This window comes from Carya illinoinensis, chromosome 10 (assembly GCF_018687715.1).
Source record: "Carya illinoinensis cultivar Pawnee chromosome 10, C.illinoinensisPawnee_v1, whole genome shotgun sequence".
NCBI lineage: Eukaryota > Viridiplantae > Streptophyta > Magnoliopsida > Fagales > Juglandaceae > Carya > Carya illinoinensis.
The window spans coordinates 23,974,753-23,994,601 of NC_056761.1; the positions used below are offsets into that span (position 1 = coordinate 23,974,753).

General features: G+C 37.6%; 1 protein-coding gene across 7 annotated transcripts; it reads left to right on the forward strand.

The window, feature by feature from the left end:
* Positions 1–4,683: 4,683 nt before the first annotated feature.
* On the forward strand, positions 4,684–13,360 carry LOC122279255 (beta-glucosidase 13-like). 7 transcript variants are annotated; one of them, XM_043089741.1, is made up of 19 exons: positions 4,689–5,087; positions 5,255–5,353; positions 5,591–5,641; positions 6,609–6,644; positions 7,111–7,184; positions 7,734–7,855; positions 8,753–8,959; positions 9,107–9,176; positions 9,801–9,859; positions 10,121–10,196; positions 10,419–10,496; positions 10,628–10,715; positions 10,922–11,177; positions 11,356–11,471; positions 11,943–12,166; positions 12,306–12,337; positions 12,525–12,627; positions 12,748–12,856; positions 12,969–13,360. In XM_043089741.1, the coding sequence occupies exons 7-19, from the start codon at positions 8,804–8,806 to the stop codon at positions 13,135–13,137; spliced, it is 1,536 nt and encodes a 511-aa protein (XP_042945675.1). In that variant the 5' UTR covers positions 4,689–5,087; positions 5,255–5,353; positions 5,591–5,641; positions 6,609–6,644; positions 7,111–7,184; positions 7,734–7,855; positions 8,753–8,803; the 3' UTR covers positions 13,138–13,360. The 7 variants fall into 7 exon arrangements, with proteins under 7 accessions (XP_042945679.1, XP_042945675.1, XP_042945678.1 ...); XM_043089744.1 differs by having other exon boundaries at positions 7,753–7,855; XM_043089739.1 differs by lacking the exon at positions 5,591–5,641.
* The last annotated feature ends 6,489 nt before the right edge of the window (positions 13,361–19,849 follow it).

Below are 19,849 nucleotides of genomic sequence, written 5' to 3' on the forward strand. Positions count from 1 at the left end.
TCTTATCATAATCAAGTCTCAATAATGTTGTATCTAAAATGATGACAAGGACATACCTTCTTGCTAAAGTATCAAACACAAAATTTTTCTTACCATGTGTGTACTGAATTACAAGAGCAAAGGTCTCAATAAATTGAACCCACTTGGCATGCATTCTATTCAACTTATCTTCTGCTTTCAAGTGTATCAAGGACTCATGTTCTTCAAAGAAAGGTCGGGTAGGGATTGTCGCACCTGGCACAAAATCAATGTATTGATCTATCTCTCTAATAGGTGACAATCTCCTAAAAACATCGCTAGGCAACATGACCTCACCCTAGGCAAAGATTCGTTAAGTTTGTTAGTATTAAAATTCACCTTAGCATAAAAACTCACTCATCTATTTGTTTTTCTCTCACTTTCTTCACTCTCATCTTTCTTTTCATTCTTTTTTTTTTTTTTTCCTTGAGGTTTCAACCTCACCCTCATTCCTTTCACTCTCGTTTTCCTTTTCACTCTCTTTTCTTTCACTCTCTTTTTCGACATCTTTTTTTTAACTCGGACTCACAATTGTTTTTCAACTCATTCTCTCTTTTTCTTAAGGTTTCAACCTCACCCTCATCTTTTTTCTCTCCCATTTCTCTCTCTCTCTCTCTCTCTCTCTCTCTCTCTCTCTCTCTCTCTCTCTCTCTCTCATTTTCGGTCTCACTTTTTTTTTTCCTCAATCTCATTCCCACTCTTTATTTTTCGCTCAACTTCACTTTTACTCTCTCCTTTTTGATCAATCTCACTTTCACTCTTTCTTTTTTTATCAACCTCACTTTTCAACTTCAGTTGGTCCTCATGGACCTATGTTGGAGTTAAATGAGCAAGTTTGATTATTTTTCTATCATTTTCAAAACTATACATGTTCCTAAACCCATCATGGATCACTCTCCTATCACATTACCACAATCTCTCCAACAACATGTGGCCAGCATGTATAGGCACTACATCACAAAGTACATCATCTTTGTACTTCCCAATTGAAAAAGAAACTAGCACTTGCTTATTTTCCCTAACCTCCCTACAATCATTCAACTACTGCAACTTGTATGGTCTAGGGTGTTTCAAGGTAGGTAAATTCAACTTCTCAACTAAAGTAGTGCTAGCCACATTAGCACAACTCTCCCCATCAATGATCATACTACATACCTTGTTGTTGATGTGGCATCTAGTATGAAAAATATTCTCTCTTTAGTGATCCATATCATCTATTTTAATTTGTATATTGATAGCACGCATGGCAATAAGAAACTCACCATGCCCTTTGATGAAGTGATAAAACTACACAATTAAGCTACTTAAGTGAATAAATTGTTTAACCAAAAATGATTTAAGTACTTAATTATGTAGTAGATCATGATACTTGAGTCCATTGATAAATTCTGATATTTTTTGTGCTTAAAAAGATTGATAATGCAATTATTTCACATCAAAATAAATATCTTAATTTTACTCTTCTCATATCATGTTTATAAGTTGTAGGGCAATTATTTTTTTAGAAAGAAATACATGAGTTGTTGACATCCCTTTTTGAGTATAGAGAAATATTATAACAAAGGGACATTCTTGACAAGTCACAAATAAATGTAAAAGGAGCTGCAAGCTGCAGCAAAGAGACTCACACACGCCGAAGAGATCACGCTGGACAGACAGCACACACTCGGCAGCAGGTCAGCAGAAGAACAGCTGGTCCTCAACTTTGACAGAAGATCACGCTGGCACCAAATGGAGATCGGGTGCTGACTGTTGAGGCATTGAGGATTATTCGGTTTTAGCTTTTGGCATGTGAATTGCTTTTTGGTTACAGACCTAGCACTAGGCACGTTGCAAGACGCACATTGAGGATTATTCCACCAAATTTGTCATTGAAGTTGTAGATGGAAGACAGCTGGATGCACATGTTGTTCTGCACAATTTATTTTAGTTAATCTCACCATGGAAATATGGTTGCAGCATGGAAGCACGGGAAGACAGCGGGTTTTATTCCTTTTGTTGGTTCTACAACAGCACATGGATATATGCGCTGGATCGTTGAAGACGCTGGGGGAAAGCTTTTATTTATTATTTCTCTGCTTCTTTTGGTTTTCATTCAGCGCAGCAGAGTAGATTATTTTTTCTTTCTTTTTCGTTTTAAGTTGGAGAAGCAGCAGAGTCTTTAGTTTATTTTCTTTCCTTTTCGTGTTAGACACTAGTAGCTGGTTTTAGTTTTCACTTTGCTTTTCGTTTAGACCTTTAGCAGCAGACTAGAGTAGTCCTTAGCTTAATTTTAGTCTTTTTACGTTTTCAGACCAAGGAGTCGGCTGGTCTTGTTTTTTTAGCTTAGTTTATTTTTTTCTTTTCTCCCGGAACTTGGTTTTCGTTCGGCGCATCAGCCGTTAGTTTTATTTCTTTTTTTTCGTTCAGATGGAGTAGATGGGCGGAAGCTCTCTCTCGGTTTCAGATTTGATTTATCTAGTTTTGAATGCTCTTTTGGAGTCGGTGGAAACTCCCACTCTCGTTTCAGAGTTATTATTATTATTTTTCTATAGTTTTTACGTTTCCGTTTCCGAGTGGTTCCAGACTTGAGGATTCTCGGCTAGTTTTTTCATTTCTAAGTTTTTAGTGTTACTTTACGTTGGTTCTGAGGGACTTTAGTCGGCTAGATTTTATTTTCTTTTTCCCTAGGTTTACGGACTGGGTGTAGGCGGAGGCCCTCTCTCACTCTCGTTTTGATTTTATTTTTCATTTCTTGTTCATCTTTCATTGGATCGGTCGGTTTCATTTTAATTTTATTTTGCTGGTTCCTTTTCCAGAACTTAGGAGCATCTAGCTATTTTTATTCTTCTACAGTTATTTTTATATAGCAAATTGAAATGTTAGGGTTTATCATTTTTGTGCATTCTACTAATTTAGGGATGATTTGCTAGATTTTAGCTTGGGATTCAATGAATAACCTATAACTATTTTGGGGTGGATTTTCTTTAATGTTATGTGATTTTAATGATTAACTTGTTGGATGATATTTCAATTTACATAGAGAAAGGATTGAAGTTCTTTGTTCTTGGTTTACATTAGTTGTAGACGTAAATGCACAATTAATACTTGAACAAGTAACAAGACTTTGATGGCTTTCTTCCACTATTTTACAATTGTTATATAATCTGTCAAGTAGTTTTATTAGGCTAAGAATTGGGATTCATTACTATATTATCTGACCATGATTTCTAGGAATGGGAGTATGGTTGAGAGAAGATGAAAAGAGAAGTAAATCCATCTCCAAATCAGTGGGTGAAAATTGTATCACAAGTGTTTGTTTTATTGTTTCTTACAAGTTTAATTCATTTGCTACACACTTTCTCTAAGCCTCTTAGTTTTGATAATTTTAGAAACATAGATCTACATTCATTTTCATTTTTTCATAATCGATACATCTTTTACACAAAGAAAATCTCACAAATGCTTTGATAACTCTTTGTCCCTGTGGAATACGATCTTGGACTTATCCAAATGGAGGACCTTGAGGTATTGAAGAAATGATTTACAAGGGGGTATTGCTAGGGTTTGCAGACAAGGCTGCATAGAGGACAACATAAATTAAGAAGAAAGAAGACTAGAAGGGGGCTTGTTATGATGCTTTTATATTACAGAAAATCTATTTGCACCTGGCAGGGGAACTCCCCCCGCATATTGTTCCTAGATGTGTACAAATAAAAAGCTGTGTTTCATATACATCAAAATCAATGAGGCTTTGCTATTCCTTCCCTTCCCTTCGTTGAAGATTTTGCTTCTCCCTTCATCTATCCACAAAAATATAGCTGCTTCTCCCTTCGTCTACCTACAAAAATAGGTTTGTCTTCTCATCTTCATCTCGACTTCGTCTTCTCACAAACAAATTATCTACAAATAACTCAGCACTTCCAAATCCTCTAGACAAAAGTGACAAGAAAAAATGTTAAGGAAAAGACCATTCTCTGCAACAGCAACTCACAAACTTTGAATATTCTCAAAATTAAACCACATTCAAGAGGATTATCAGAGTAAAATTACACAAAGTAGTAAATAAACTTCTTTCTATACCATAGATGTTAAATTCTTACAGGAGAAATTAAAACATGCAAACATTCGTAGAGTGAGACAAAAAAACCATTGAAATCATTTGCAATCATTCAAATTATGCAAACATTCACAACCACGGAAAAATTACTCAATAAGAAATTATAGGTTTCTTTGTTCTCGCTTATGAGAAAAATGACGAAGAATCTTATAAGTTCCTATAGATTCAGCATCCCAAACCAGAAAAAGAAAAAAAAAATTATCCAAACGGGGCCAAACACTTGATTCGCACAGTAGTTGATGAAAAAGTTTGGTCTTTCAAGGTTCCAAATGACGGAAAATCCAGAAAGACTCGATATCCAAATATCATTAGAATTTGAAAATTTTCTCATTAGCCGAGCGCAACTACTGCAAAGGCCAAGGGGAAAACATAGTTTTTTCTCCCTTCATCTACCCATGATAATAGACTGCCGGCGCTTGCTCTCTATCTCTCTCAAACAACACTCACTCTCAGACTGCCTGTGCTCTCTCTCTCCCCCCCAAACGGTACTCTCTCATTTCTCCTCTTCAGTTGGTTTATTTTTATTTGCTTGTGTTTTTATTTTTTTTTATTTTTTTTATTTATAAAGTCAGCCGGTTACTCCAAAGGTACCTAACGCGGGTACCTGTAGCAAAGCTGTTTATATTAAGGTTAGATGGTCAATTGTGTCTTTATAAAGTTCAGAAGGGATAATATTGTATTTATGCTTTATTTAAGTTGGGTCAAGTCGGGTGAACCGGGATGTAAGTCATGGGTCACGTGGGGGTAGTTTATTTATCTTGCTGTGTCGTGGGCCAACTGGCCAACTGGCCAACCTTCATTTAAAGTCCATTTACAGTTCAAGATGATCGGATCAATTTCTCCAAGTTCACTGTGGATGCAGTTGCTCCTCGAAAAGTCGTGTACTTTGTTTACATTTATAAATTGAACTAGTATCACTGTTCCTAACAAGAACCTGGTTATCTTTTGAGTCAAGATTTCCATTTCGACGGTAAGTTTCTCTCTCGCCTTTTCAATGGTGCGGTCGGAAATATTTGGCGCCAGTTTAGATATCCCTACAGTGCCTACACCAGATTTTATCTCCCACATCGTGTATGGGTTTTTTTCCAATCTAACCAAGTTTTTATTGATTTTATATGAATGAATATGCCTTTTCAGTGACTTCGTATAATGTAGAAGGATCCGACAGCGGCCCATGAACATCCAGACCTCCACTTGTAACTCATTGATGACGAGTTCGAATATTTGCATTTGAAGGTCGTATTTCTTTTCCCCCTAATACCTCTACCATCAAATTAGTGAGATCTATATCCTCCATTTTTGGATTTGTTTTAAGCAATATGCATAAAAACTCCAATTTTGGGAGGAAGTTGTAGTCTTTTGTTTTCTGTTCTTCGACGTGGTTACTACATTCTATGTGGTATTTTTATTCGACATTGAGTTCTATGAACTTCAAATTGGGCCATAATATCTTTTTTCTATTCCAAGTGGCAGGCAACAAGGTTTCTTAATTGAGTGTGCTCTGCTTTTGTATCAACTATTGTGGTAAATAATATCTAATTTCTCGAGTTTGACAAAAGTGAAGTGCTATTGTCGATGATGGAGAAAATCTCAACAACTGACTAACCTTTTTCCTATTCTGACATGTGACTGCAGCCCATGGATTCAAGCTCACGTTTACTAAACCATTTCTGCTCACCTAATACGTCAAGGGCATATGCATCCAAAACAGTCTTTTATTCGTCTAATATATCTTCTGATGCCTATTCCATTACCCAGCCATTTCGTTATTCTTTTACATAGTCATTAATGATAGTGTTCTCTTATTTTTGGTTTTGTGTTACATCTTCTTTTGTACTTAATCACACAGAACATGACAGTCCATACAGAACACTGAGTATATTTGAAAGTAGATTCACTGTTGTCAATGCAAACCACACCCCTGCTTACCATTTTTGATGATAATTTTCACATAAGAATCACACAGAATATCATGTTGTAACTATGATGAAAAAGATCTGTAACATTATGTCCTGTTTACAAATCTTTTTTTTATTTTTATTTATTTTTATTTTTTATTTATTTTTTTATTTATAGGTATTCTGTTTACGAATGATATACTACAACATTAATCTACATTTACTGGATGTCAGTTTCATTTTGCATACATCTATTTTTCCTAATGGGTTTCGCATTCTTGGCAAGAGTCCTTTTGCCACGCGCAGACCATCAAATATTAATGTTATAGTGTGTTAAAGAATGATAAAAGAAACACCCTCAGGTATAACCACTTAGAAAGCTTTTATATGTATATTTGCTGGTTTTTCCTTGCAGCAGCATTACTAGAAGAGACTAAACACAGATAGTAGAATAAGAATTTTTTAGAGATCATCATTCAAAAATCAGCTTGTTTTTCTTTTTTAAATCCTTGTCTTTTAGCTTGCCCTAGTATTTAGATTCTTATATTCTTCTGAACTAATGAAACTCATGAATTTTCCTTTGAATGTTGTAGGTACCTGTAATAAACAGAAGTACTGATATATACTAGGTACCTGCAGGAAATTAAGTGTAAATTAAGCATTACTAATATATATATAATTAAATATAACTAGATGAGTTGAAATATCTACAATTTGTGCATACCCTTCTGGATATTTCAACTCAAATATTGCCATGTTAATTAGCTGTACCTGTCCTAGTCAACGTGTTGTTTGTTTATGCAATTGGGTGAGTCAGGCAACCCCACAGGAAGAAAATAGCATATATAGAATATCAATGCCATATGTACAAGCAATATATCTCTCTGATAACTTAATTATGAACAGTTCGCTTTGCCAAAAAGGCATAATGTTATATATATATATATTTAGTCCACAGAAAAAAGCTAGGTTCTCCTTGCTCTACGTAAGTGCTCTCTGTCTTAAATAGTGGCCGGGGCCTTTTATGTGGATGAAAAATAATAATGACAATAATAAGAGTTTTTTGATAATTTTTCTTGGTTCTGTCTTTTGCAGCTTGCTGTGGATAAGAAAGGCCTACCTAGCTGCATGCAGAAGGCCGGCTCTCTTCCTTATTAACTCACGTTAATGTAACCAAGTCTCTTTGTTTCATTTTCACTGTATAGTTGTGTGGTGTCTTTTTTTTTTGTTTGAACTATCCATTTCCTAACCTCCCTAGCTATGAAAAGGATCATAGCCATACACTTTTTGCTAATAGTCGCAGCTTGATGGGCTCCACTCATTAGAATATTAATCTTCATCATTTTCATATAATATATTTAATTAATTTAGTCCTCACTTTGCAATCTTCCAAGTTTTACTGCTCAAAAATAAAATGTGGCCACCTTAAAGCAAGCAAAAGCCTTTCTTTTCGTTCTTTTAAAAAATAATGTCAAGTGAAAAATGTACGTATACCTCTAATTTTGAGATGCTTTAGGCGTGCTGCATATTACTCTCATATAATCTTTTTTCGTTTATATTTTTTGGGATGACTTTTTACAATAATATATATATATATATATATAAATAAAGTGATGATTGTTACCACCTTTTGAATTATAACCATTTGTAACTTATCGATCTATTGACTTTTTTCTTCCATAACATCCACACTCATACATATTCTCTTTGACCTCCAGCTTCGACCTACTTTTACAGATAGACAAATGATAGCTTGCTATTGAAAAGAAGCACAAACATTCTACCTATAAAATATGTTCCGGTCACTTTGAACTGTCCACCATGCTTGAGGGACAATCAGGTCAACTTTATCTTATGATTCATGTTTCTGATATTCATTTCTCGAACATATTATTACAACTGTTATTATACTTATTTTTGCGGATAATAGTTGCATGACTAGATTTGGCATCTGTAGTTGAAATTATATTTTCTGCTATATATGAGTTCAGCTATATAGATACCCCTTGAAAGACTTGAGTGTAAAGCCATGTTTATTGGTAGATAGTGAATTGTTTAGATCATCACAACGAATATTGTTACTTTAGACTTTTTGAATTATGTATAACAATTGAAAATATTCACTATAAGTGAATATCAGTATGAAACTCAGTACTTAGCAATGAATAATATCGTTGGTTCACGAGGTCTGTTTTGGAATGGTGTATTTGCTAAATTTAACCTTGAATTCCAAATGGGCATTTGGACTTTAAAATGGCTTGTTTGTCAACCACATATGATACCTACAAAAATATTATAACCCCTTTTTTATACCCTCATGTGATCACCTTATGATCAATCGCTATTGAGACCTTGACCATCATCGAAACATATCAAAATTATCCATACCTTTTCTTAAAAGCAAACCATAATTAGTTGTCTCATATGCACAAGTGGATTGAAAGTTGTGTGTTCCAATATCCATATTAATTGTTCATGTATGAGACAGATTTCAGAAAAAGAAATATCGGAGAAACTAGTACAAATTGAAAATATCTCTTTGAAACATCAATATCAAGCGATTAGAATCATAAGCTTGCATGCATGGATACCAACAAAGAACAAAACAAGTCTGATATATGTTTTTCAGATGTGACGTCTAAACAAAATAAAGCTTAATTAAATCCATATATAGCATAATATATTGATTGAATAATGCATGACCTTATGTCTATTTTCATATATATATCAAGCGCAGTTAACAGTACTACCACCATCGATTGAGGATAACCAGATCGAAACAGTACTTATGGGCAATCGCGTTTTCGGTCTCTTAGTTATTCTTTTCCTACTGAAAAGTAGAGGTAGTAGCATTGCTATTCCACCTACCTATGACACAGCTTCGCTAAACCGGAGCACTTTTCCGAGAGGATTCATTTTTGGCACGGCATCAGCATCTTATCAGGTAAGTACGCCCAGATTTTTGTACCTTTTTCCTATATTTTCGTTCCTCTAATGTCATGGGATAATATTGTAAAGTTGTTCCAGAAACAATAAGTTACGGGATGTAAAATCTGGATGAATATAATGTATACATTCTTATATATGTCAGTACGAAGGTGCAGCAAAAGAAGGTGGTAAAGGACCATCAACATGGGACACTTTCACCCATAGATATCCAGGTCTGATGTTTCTTTCTCAAATAAAATGAAATTGAGTAATTACCAATCAATGTTGTTATAAGTTAATTTCTGTTTGATATGTTCTTTTGGTACACAAGTACTTAATGGTTTTGCATCTATACATCTACATGTTATTCTTCCTCTTTATGTATAGATGATACTATTTGATGATATAAAACATGAGTACAGCTCACACGTGTATGCCCCTTAAGAGTAATGTTTGGTTCACAACTAGATATTATAAAAATAAACTCAAAAACTGATGACTTATTATGATAAATCATATTGCAAAAATTATTTGAGTGTACAGTAGATGTAATATATTACTGCATATATCCTCATGATCAGTTTGTAAAGTGGATCTCTAATTAACAGTACTTCTCATATTTTTAATGCTAGTTGTGTTGAAGTTGTGTACAAGACTCTATTATTGCTCGTTTTCTTTCATCAATAACTAAATCTTTAATCCAAAACTTTCCGACTAAACACAAATCTCCCTATGCTCTAGCCTGCAAATTCACTACTTTAGTTAATTAATTAACATCCTTTGGCCTCAATTGTTAGAGCAAAAACCCCACTTTATGACATTCTATTTTACGAAAAAACTCTACCATGAAATTGCAGACAAGATTACGGATCACAGTAATGGAGATGTAGCTGTTGATCAATATCATCACTACAAGGTATGGTACTTCCAATATAAGAAACATGAATTAAAGATCATTTAGAACATTAGTACTGATCACAATATAATTTAGTACTATCTAATATGACTCTTTATTGCATGCAACAAGTTGAATTTTAGAGCTATTGAGCAAAACTAGTGAGAGGTTACTTCAAGGGAAAATCTTCATAGTATAAATTTTATATCTCCGATCTGAGTTTTATGATACCTAACAAAAAAAAAAAAAAATCTTCGATCTGAGGTTTTGTGATACTTGCAGGAAGATGTTGGGATTATGAAGGATATGGGTTTAGATGCATACAGATTCTCAATCTCATGGTCCCGACTCTTGCCAAGTATGATTCTTATAATTATTTGCCTCCATACTTATAAAAAAAAAAAAATTATTTGCCTCAATTACTTTGTACTTTCTGCCATAAAATTTCAGAAAATAAGGGAAAGAGAAGAACTAGATTGATGTAAAAACTGGACAATATTTTTAACTACCAGTTTTGGAAATATCATACTTTTGTTCTTTTTCCTTTTGGGTCTATTCTTAATTTCTTCATGAATGGCAGATGGGAAATTATCTGGGGGTGTGAACAGAGAAGGAATTAACTACTACAATAACCTCATCAATGAGCTGCTGGAAAAAGGTCATGATCTAGTCTTGGAGTTCCATCATTTATAATCAGATTCTCATGAACCCAGCCAAAAAAAAAAAAAAAATCATATGTAGTGCTCAAAATTCACACTGTACATTGTTTACCATAAGTACTGAATGCAGGTCTAAAGCCATTTGTGACACTCTTCCATTGGGATCTACCCCAAGCCTTAGAAGATGAGTATGGTGGTTTCTTAAGTCCTCAGATTGTGTAAGTACTAACTCTGTAATAATTTATGGTGTAGAGTTAGGGTTTGAATTCAGTACCTCTGTTTTGATACCATGTAAAAACACATGAAGTACTTGTCCTAAAAGTTTAAATTGATGAGAAGAGATAGATTTTATTATTTAATTTATATCTTCACAGGTGATGGTCGAACTAATTAGAACTTTTCTTTTTAATATAATTATACAAAGGGATGATTTTGGTGACTATGCTGAGCTTTGCTTCAAGGAATTTGGTGACCAGGTGAAGCATTGGATTACATTGAATGAGCCACTGAGCTACAGTGTTGGTGGATATGCAATTGGGGGTCCACCACCGAATCGATGTTCGGATTGGCAAAATCTAAACTGTACAGGTGGAAATTCTGCGACGGAGCCATATATTGTGACACACCACCAGCTTCTTGCACATGCAGCCGCAGTTAAAGTGTACAAGCAAAAATATCAGGTTCCATACACGAATGATTAATCTATAACACATGGGTGTATCTCTCAAGTACAGATATCGATACATATTGGATATCAAATATTGTCCATACATATAAAACTTTACTTGGAAAATAAAAATACATTGTATCTTTTGTACAAGCTGTAAAATGCACTCTCATACTGATCAATATGCTCAGGCAATACAGGAAGGTACCATAGGAATAACTCTCGTCTCACCCTGGCTAGTTCCATACTCCAATTCGACGTATGATCGCGCCTCCTCACGGCGAGCACTTGATTTCATGTTTGGATGGTAAGTTATATATATATATAGTAGTACTGCTTGATTTCTTTAATTTATAGTATTTTTTTCCCCTCGTAGAACATATATATTATCGTGCAACTCCTGTATCTATAATAAGTTTTGAGTAACTACTCATCTTAAATTATATACCAATTACATGACTTAAATGACCAAACTTCTTAAAATATATCGAATTAGTTAGTGGATCGTGTGATTGAGAATGAAAAAAAATTAAAGATCTAATTAAAGAAAATTGTTCTTAATCTTTTCCCTTAAATCAGAACCCAAAATCAGTGTTAATTAGAACTAATTAATGGATATTAATTTGAGTAAGGACGCAGCTAGAATTACAGGGAAGAAAGTTATAAGGGGGGCAGTGAAAAACAACTTAAGATTTTGAAAGTGGAGCTTCTGCATTTTGATTTTGAAGTCCCTTACAATCAAATATTATTTTAATTATGCTTTGGATGGAGATTGCAGGTTCATGGACCCATTAACAAATGGTGACTATCCACATATCATGCGATCTCTGGTTGGGAACCGATTACCCAATTTCTCAAGAGAGCAATCCATGACGGTGAAGGGGTCGTTTGATTTCATTGGACTAAACTATTATACCACTAATTATGCAGCCCATGCAGCATCTGACGTCCCTAATGCTGGAATTTCAAGCTACTTGATAGATATACGTGTTAATGTCTCAGGTAAGTACAAATTACTACGAATTCATAGACACTTGACAAGATTATGATTATAATTAATTAGCCAATTATTAATACTCTTATCAATAATAATATATAACTGGATCGATCATAATCATTACTTCTAATTTTTCTGTGGCAGCCGAGCGAAATGGAATTCCTATTGGTCCAAGGGTATGTGACAATTAATATTATATATATATATGTGTGTGTGTGTGTGTGTGTGTGTGTGTGTGTGTGTAATAAGTAGTCGATTATCTTATATTATCATTGAACTCCATGATAATATGTCTATCTGAGCGAAATGGGATTCCTATTGGTCCAAGGGCCATTTTCATTGAATTATACACATAATTTGCAGGCTGCTTCTGACTGGTTATATGTCTATCCGAGGGGAATACATGATTTTTTGCTCTACACAAAGACAAAATACCATAATCCACTCATTTACATCACCGAGAATGGTATTTAATTAAATTCCAAGCTTATTATAATTAGTTTTCAATTATCAGCCCATAATTAAGATCATGATACCATCAACATATAAAATGATCCTCCGGCCTGCTATATATTATATATCACAGGGATTGATGAGTTTAATAATGCCTCTTTATCGCTTGAGGAGGCCCTCCGGGACAGCCATAGAATTGACTATCACTATCGCCATCTTGCATATCTTGGTGCAGCTATCAAGTAATTAGTGCTTAAACGTTTTTTTTTTTTTTTGAGCTCTATAAATTCCAATTATTAATAGTTGTTTAGTTTACCATGCAACTAATTAATGATGCTGACTTTGGTTTAATAGGGATGGCGTTAATGTCAAGGGATACTTTGCGTGGTCATTGTTAGACAATTTTGAATGGAATTCAGGTTACACTCTTAGATTTGGCATTTACTATATAGACTACAAGGATGGGTTGAAAAGACATCCCAAACTGTCCGCCCATTGGTTCAAGCATTTCCTCAAGAAATAGGCACCAAAGTGCTGCAGTTGAAGTGCCTGCAAACGTTGGAGAAGTTCTACCCGTGATCTCCAAACAATGATCCCGAGATTGTTTCTTGCATGTCTATTGTATGTACATTCTTTTAAATAACATCAATGTTTATATCTCAAATATTTTGTAAGGGGAATGCTATGTACGTACGAAGGATTTGTATCACAAGTTTGTTTTAAATAAAAAGGAAATGTGGCATGCAGACGGGTGTCTGTTTAGATAGAGTACTATCTCTTGGGCGTTAATTCGTAAAGAGTATTAGCTAGGGCTGTGCAAAAACCAACCCAACCAGTTTTGGAGTATGGAACCGGACAGCTGGTGGCACAATTTCTTCAAAACCGACGTCGGTCAGTTCGGCAGCGGTTTGGCCTTAGTTCAAATTGCTGAACCGACCGACGTCATTTATATAAATATATATTTAGATTATTCCTATTTAAAACAACACTATTTCACTTAAATAAGTGAAACGATGTCGTTTAATGTCTGTAGTTTAAAAAAAAAAAAAAAAGACTAAATGAAAGGGTGTAGGTGCCATTTCATCCTATTAAACCCTTATGTTGTTTCTCTTTCTTGTACTTGACTACACTTCAGACTTCTCACTTGGCACCTGCAGCCTCTAGCACTCCAGTGGCCAGCCCTCCAACTTTAGCTTTCCCTTACCAGCCTCCACCTCGACACCGTTCCTACCTCTGGCAAACAATGCAACCTTAGTGCACTGTTTATAATCTCACATTCCCACTCCAATTCTGTACCCCCCACGGAGTCTACCGCCTCTGAAAAAAAAAAATTCACCATGGAGTCCACTACACGATGATTTTTTTTTCCAGTCTGAAAAAAACAACCCTCCCTAGAGTCCTAGTTTATCTTCTCATGCTGGCAAAGTATTTTTTTTTTTCATTTTTTATGATGATTTATATTTATCATCATATCAATTTATGTTCCATATTATTTGAATTTGTTGTATAGTTTGTTTATTTTGTATTGTGTATGGGCAGGGATTGAAAAATTGAGGATCATCTTTTTGCACTGTGAAATTAAATCCGAGACCTAATTCAGAAATACCACTATGAGTGTTCTTGTTAGCTCAAAATCAAATTATTAACTTGTGTGGCATTTGCTGATTTAATATTGTGGACTCAGTATTGTTATAAAATTATTATGACTCTTAAAATAATTTGTGAGGCTGATGATTGATCCAAAATCTAGATTAGAGTCTACTTGTGATGTTTACCACGTTGCAAACTACCTTCTATGTAATTGTGTTGATTTTTGTTCCTTATTTGTTTTAATTGTTGTGTAATGACGTGATGTATATAATTATTCACATGTTAGATGGATTCTTCATCAAGTCCAATTAATCTTGATTCGAACTCCTAAATAATTTATTTAGAAGTGACCCAAACATCAAGACCCTCAAGTGCTCCTAATAGTAGTAGTTGTCCACTTTCTAATAAACGGAAGGAGAATGATCCATCAATTGTTTGGAACCATTTTACAAAAGTTAAGGGTTGTGTCGTAGATGATCCTAAGGCCAAGTGTAAATATTTTGGCAAGATGTATGTTTGCCATTCAAAGAGGAATGGAACTTCAACCATGCAAAAGTATCTACCTTCATATCTTAAAAATCCTCATAAATGTGGGTCTTTGGATAAATATAAAAAAAATTGGCAGGTGAGGCATCCTCGAAGGGGGTGGGAGTGATAGTGTCTTAAGAAATCTTGTAACCCACAAATATAGTGAAGAGGCTGTGAGGTTGACAGTTGTGGAGATAGTAATCATTAATGAATTTTCATTTAAAATTGTTGAAAAGTAAGGATTTAAGAAGATTGTTTTGGTTCCTTGAACTTAGATTTAAAGTGCCATGTCGAGTCATGGTTGCAAGAGATTGTACGAAACTATTTGCATCTAAAAAGGCCAAGCTTAAAAAGTTGTTTAAAAATGGGGAAATGAGGATTTTATTAACTACTGATACCTGGACATAAGTATAAAATCTTAATTATATGGATTTAATTGCACATTTCATTGATAGTGATTGGAAATTGCTAAAAAGAATCATTAATTTTTGTTTAATCCTTAATCATCGAGGGGATACTATTGAAAAATATATTGAATCGTGCTTCCTTCATTGGGACATTGATAAGATATTTACTATTACTATTGATAATGCTAGCTCAAATAATATAGCAATTTCATATTTGAGGCATTTTTTTATAGGAAATTTGTTGGGGGAAAGTATATGCACATGAGATGTTGTACTCATATTTTGAACCTTGTCGTGAATGAGAGTCTTAAGAAGTGTAATGACTTCATCACACTGGTCAGTGTTAATGCTGTGTTTCGTCAACAGACTGGAAGAGAAGAAGGATCCCTCCCCGGCGTGTTGAGGTGGCATTGGGCCCCATTTGGCAATGTGTGGGACTTGATATGTTGGGCCTGGACGAGGCTGTGTGCGCCCCCGACTAATTAAGTGCGGCTGTATGGAGTCCGTGTGCATGACCATGGTGGTGAAAGTAGATAAATGCAGGGAAATAGAGAGAGATAGACACAAATTTATGTGGTTCAGCACTTGGCCTACGCCCACGGTGGCTTAGGGAGGGGAGAATCCACTATAATAAGCTTGTTTTATAGTCTCTCATCCTCACTGTACAATAGGTTTCATAGACCATTTTTTCTGGTCTGTACACAATCGCAAGATCCTGTGTCTAGAGGTTGAGGAAGCCTTCCCGAAAAGCCTCCTAAGAAGTCTGCCTGAAGAGTCCATCCGAAGTCCTTCTCAAGTCGTCTATCCCTCTGCTTTTATCCATTTCTTTCCCTTCCTTTATGTCACATCACCCTTCCTCATATCTTTTTCCTTCTTTTCCTCCTGCCAACCTGACATTGCTTTGCTTCCCTCCCTTTCTTTCCTCTTCCCGTCTTCCCTCATTTTTTCCTTATTTTTTCCTCTAGTGAAGCCCCCTTGATGGGTTAGGCCTTGAGAGCCCTTGTGGGCCCATGATAAAAATCCCCCCTAACAGATGCCCACGATTCTTAATGGCAATTTGGCTCAAAAGCTGACCTTGAGAATCTTCTAAAGTAAAATATGTATTCGAACTGATTTGTCTAGGTTTGTAGAGAAATAAATTCTGGGAACTGGTCCTTATTCATTCATTCCTGTCGCTAAGCAGTAAAGGATTCCAAGCTAGGATTTGGCGGGACATAGGGTTGACCATGCGAAGTGTGAGCACGCAGCTCATCTTGGCGATAGATAAGCTTGACAGCAAAACGCGTGAGCAAAGGAAGGCCAGGTAGTCAAGAGACCTGCCTGCCTATTCGGGTGCCAGGGAGGACAGGTGGCACGTTAAAGTTGAACTTGCCTCGAGTCTTTAGAGGAGGTTGAACTGCAAGCGAAGGCTGGCTCACATGGAGTCTTCAGCGGGGGTCGAGTGGCGCGTAAGCTAGGCTCGCCTCTTTGATCTTCGCGCTCGGTGAGAGGGGACCGAGTGGTACATAAGGCTGACGGCAGTCTCAAGAGGGATAAAGCAGGCCTTTGGCATTACACTTCTCTCTTCGGTACCCCTTGGGGGGGTTAGTCATGGAAGGCTGAAGGGCCGTTCGCATCTTCACCTCGATGGGGATGGGGAGATCATCGGGATAGCCTGGAGCTAATCCTGCTTGTTGACCTACACATGAAGGTAGTCTATTCGGACAGTTTATAACTGTACCCGCTCCTTCTTGTTGACATCACCAAAAAGAGTGAGTTGGCAGAGATTCCAAGAAGGGCTATATAGCTGGAGTTCCACGCCACAAGTAGCGATTATGTTAGCAAAAATAGAATTTACATAAGTTTTGAAGAAGACAAATCAGAGTATTTTAGCTACTGTAACCCATTTTTTTGCTTGACTAAAATTGTTCGCTATTGGTTGTTATTTCTTTTCTTCATTGCTTTTCTTTTGCTTTTATGTTTATGTTCTTTTTTCTTCTCTCACTCTCTTCATTCTTCTCTCTCTCTCTCTCTCTCTCTCTCTCTCTCTCTCTCTCTCTCTCTCTCTCTCTCTCTCTCTCTCTCTCTCTCTCTCTCTCTCTCGTCCTCTGAAATCTGAAATGGGGTTGTCTTTGGTCTGAGTATGGCGTCTAATGTCGGTTGCCCACTTGCACATGGTAGGAGCTAAGCTTATGGCGGAGTGTTCTAGCTGATGAGTCCTTCATGATGGTACTACTACCTGTGAGTCTTCATGGTGGTCTTGTTCGTGTTGCTTACGAGCCTTCGTGATGATTCCACTCGTGTTGCCAACAAGTCTTCATGATGATTCCATTTGCGCTGCCTGTGAGCCTTGACGGTGGTCTCACTCGCGCTACCCGCTAGTCTCACTCACGCTGCCCACTAGCCTTCATGATGATTCCACTCGTGCTACCCGTGAGCCTTTCATGATGATTCCACACGTGTTGCCTGTGAGCCTTTAACGTGGTCTCACTCACATTGCCTGCTAGTCTCACTTGCATTGCCCATAAGCCTTTGTGATGGTCCTACTCGCGCTACCTACGAGCCTTCATGATAATTCCACTCGTGTTGCCCTTGAGTTTCTTATGGGTGGTCCGGCGTGCCCGCAAGCTTTTTCCTGCAAGCTTATTTTGCCCGTAAACCTCTTCACTATGGGTGCTTGCATTTTTCAGTGTTCTTCACAGTGGGTGTTGCTTGCACTGCCCTTGGGTCTTGTTGATGGTCCTGCTCATGAGCTCTTCTCATGGGTCTTTGTATTTTCCATGAACTTCTTCTCGTGATGGTCTGGAGAGTTCACTATACTGCCTGTGAAGTCTACCTGTGAGCCCCTTGTGATGTTTGTGAGTCCCCATGGTGGTGCTAGCTATTGGTATATTGCGTGCATGCTCTCGTAGATGTCACTACCTGCGTGCCTCCTTATCGTGATCTTTGCTGCTATTCATAATCCCTTTCCACAGTGGCTGGTCCATGAGGTTCTCCACAGTGGCAATCCATGAGCTGCCATGGTGGTCATGCTTGGGTTGTCCATGAGCTTCTCCCATGGTTGAGGACCACTTCTTAGGCCTGCAGGAGATGCTGATGCTCCCAGTGATAGCCTCTGGTGGGGACTGATGGCTTATGGTAGTGAGCTTCCCATGCAATGCATGCACGCTGCAGGATAGAGTGTCTGTGGGAAATGGGCTTGCTCCAGTAGTGGCAGTAGGAGATCCTCCAGGAGTCAGTGGACAACACCGAGGTCCACCTTGCGGCTTTCAGCTCCCCCACTGCATCATGGCGGGGCTGGTTGAGGAACCTTTTGGGTGCACATTGCTGGAACACGCATTGCTTCGCAGACGGAGGCCACCTTGGTGTGTACAGAAAACACCAATGGACCACGTGGTGGCTGCCAGTTACCTCCTGTGGAACCCATGGCTGCGAAGCTGTGAGCTTATGGAATCACTGTTGTGTGCAGTGCCTCACGTGCATTTCCATGAGGTGCTCCAAGCTTGACGTGGGCTCCAGAGACTCCACTAATGGAGGCAGATGATGCTAGAGTCCTTCCCAGGCTGCACTGTTGATGGGTGTGGCTGTTATGTGCAAAGGATGGTGCACATGGTGTGTGTTGTTCACGCCCCCCGCAGACTGGGGGCTGCTTGGGTCATTGCTAGAAACTGCCGGCAGTCAAGAGTAGACTGTTGGCGGGTCATTTGAGTTTGTGGCGAGAAGCAGCGAGCTTCTGCCTGCCATGCCATGCCATCCCATCGTGCGTGTTGCTACTCAACCCAGTCACTAGGTGCGGCCCCACCGGAGGGGGACCACCCCATGCCAAACAAAAGCATTCGGCGGTCCACATGGTGGCCACCGGTGGGCCATTGGACCTCGCGGTGAGCTGCCTCAAGGCTCTACGATGCACGGGTGACGTGCACTCCTAGAGAGTTGTGCATGGCATGCCATGCACAGTTTCTGCATGCATAGTCCCCAGTTCCAGTGTTCTGTGTGCTCGGCTTTTAATGCGAGTGCTCAACATATTTTTTATACATAGTTTAAGTTGCTGACAGCCTCTCGATCTATACATTGCGTACATAAAAAGGTGTAATGCGAAAGCTCACGCCATCTTTTTCTGCAGTAATATTTTTCATAAAAATAAAATAGAGAAAGCTGGGAATACTTATATAGAGAGAAGTGAATACTTATCTGGAGAGCTTCACTTCTGGAGATTATTGAGCTCGCCAGGAATTCATCCCTCTTCCACTTCCGGTGTAAGAAGTACTCGATCCCATAGACTGCACCAACTATTAATGATGTATTTCGTCAATAGACCAGAAGAAGAGAAGGATCCCTCCCTGGTGCACTGAGGTGGCATTGGGTCCCATTTGGAGATGTGTGGGCCCAAATATGATGGGTCTCGATGAGGCTGTGTGGGCCCCCAGCTGATTTGGTGTGCTTGTATAGAGTCTATGTGCATGGCCATGGTGGTGAAAGTAAATAAATGCAGGAAAATAGAGAGATAACACACAGATTTATGTGGTTCGGCACTGGACCTACATCCAAGGGGCTTGGCGAGGACAGAATCCACTATAATAAACTTGATTTACAGTCTCTCAAGGTCTCTTATCCTCACTGTATAATAGGTTTCATATATAACTCTTCCCGATTTGTACACTATTGTAGGATCTTGTGTCTGGAGGTTGAAAAAGCCTTCCCAATAAGCCTCCTAAAAAATCTGCCTGAAGA

Coding starts and splice junctions, on each gene's coding strand:
- LOC122279255 (XM_043089741.1), top strand. CDS start 8,804: ATGGGCAATCGCGTTTTCGGTCTCTTAGTTATTCTTTTCCTACTGAAA. Junction 12,338..12,524: donor GAATTCCTATTGGTCCAAGG/GTATGTGACAAT, acceptor CATAATTTGCAG/GCTGCTTCTGACTGGTTATA. Junction 12,628..12,747: donor CATTTACATCACCGAGAATG/GTATTTAATTAA, acceptor TATATATCACAG/GGATTGATGAGTTTAATAAT.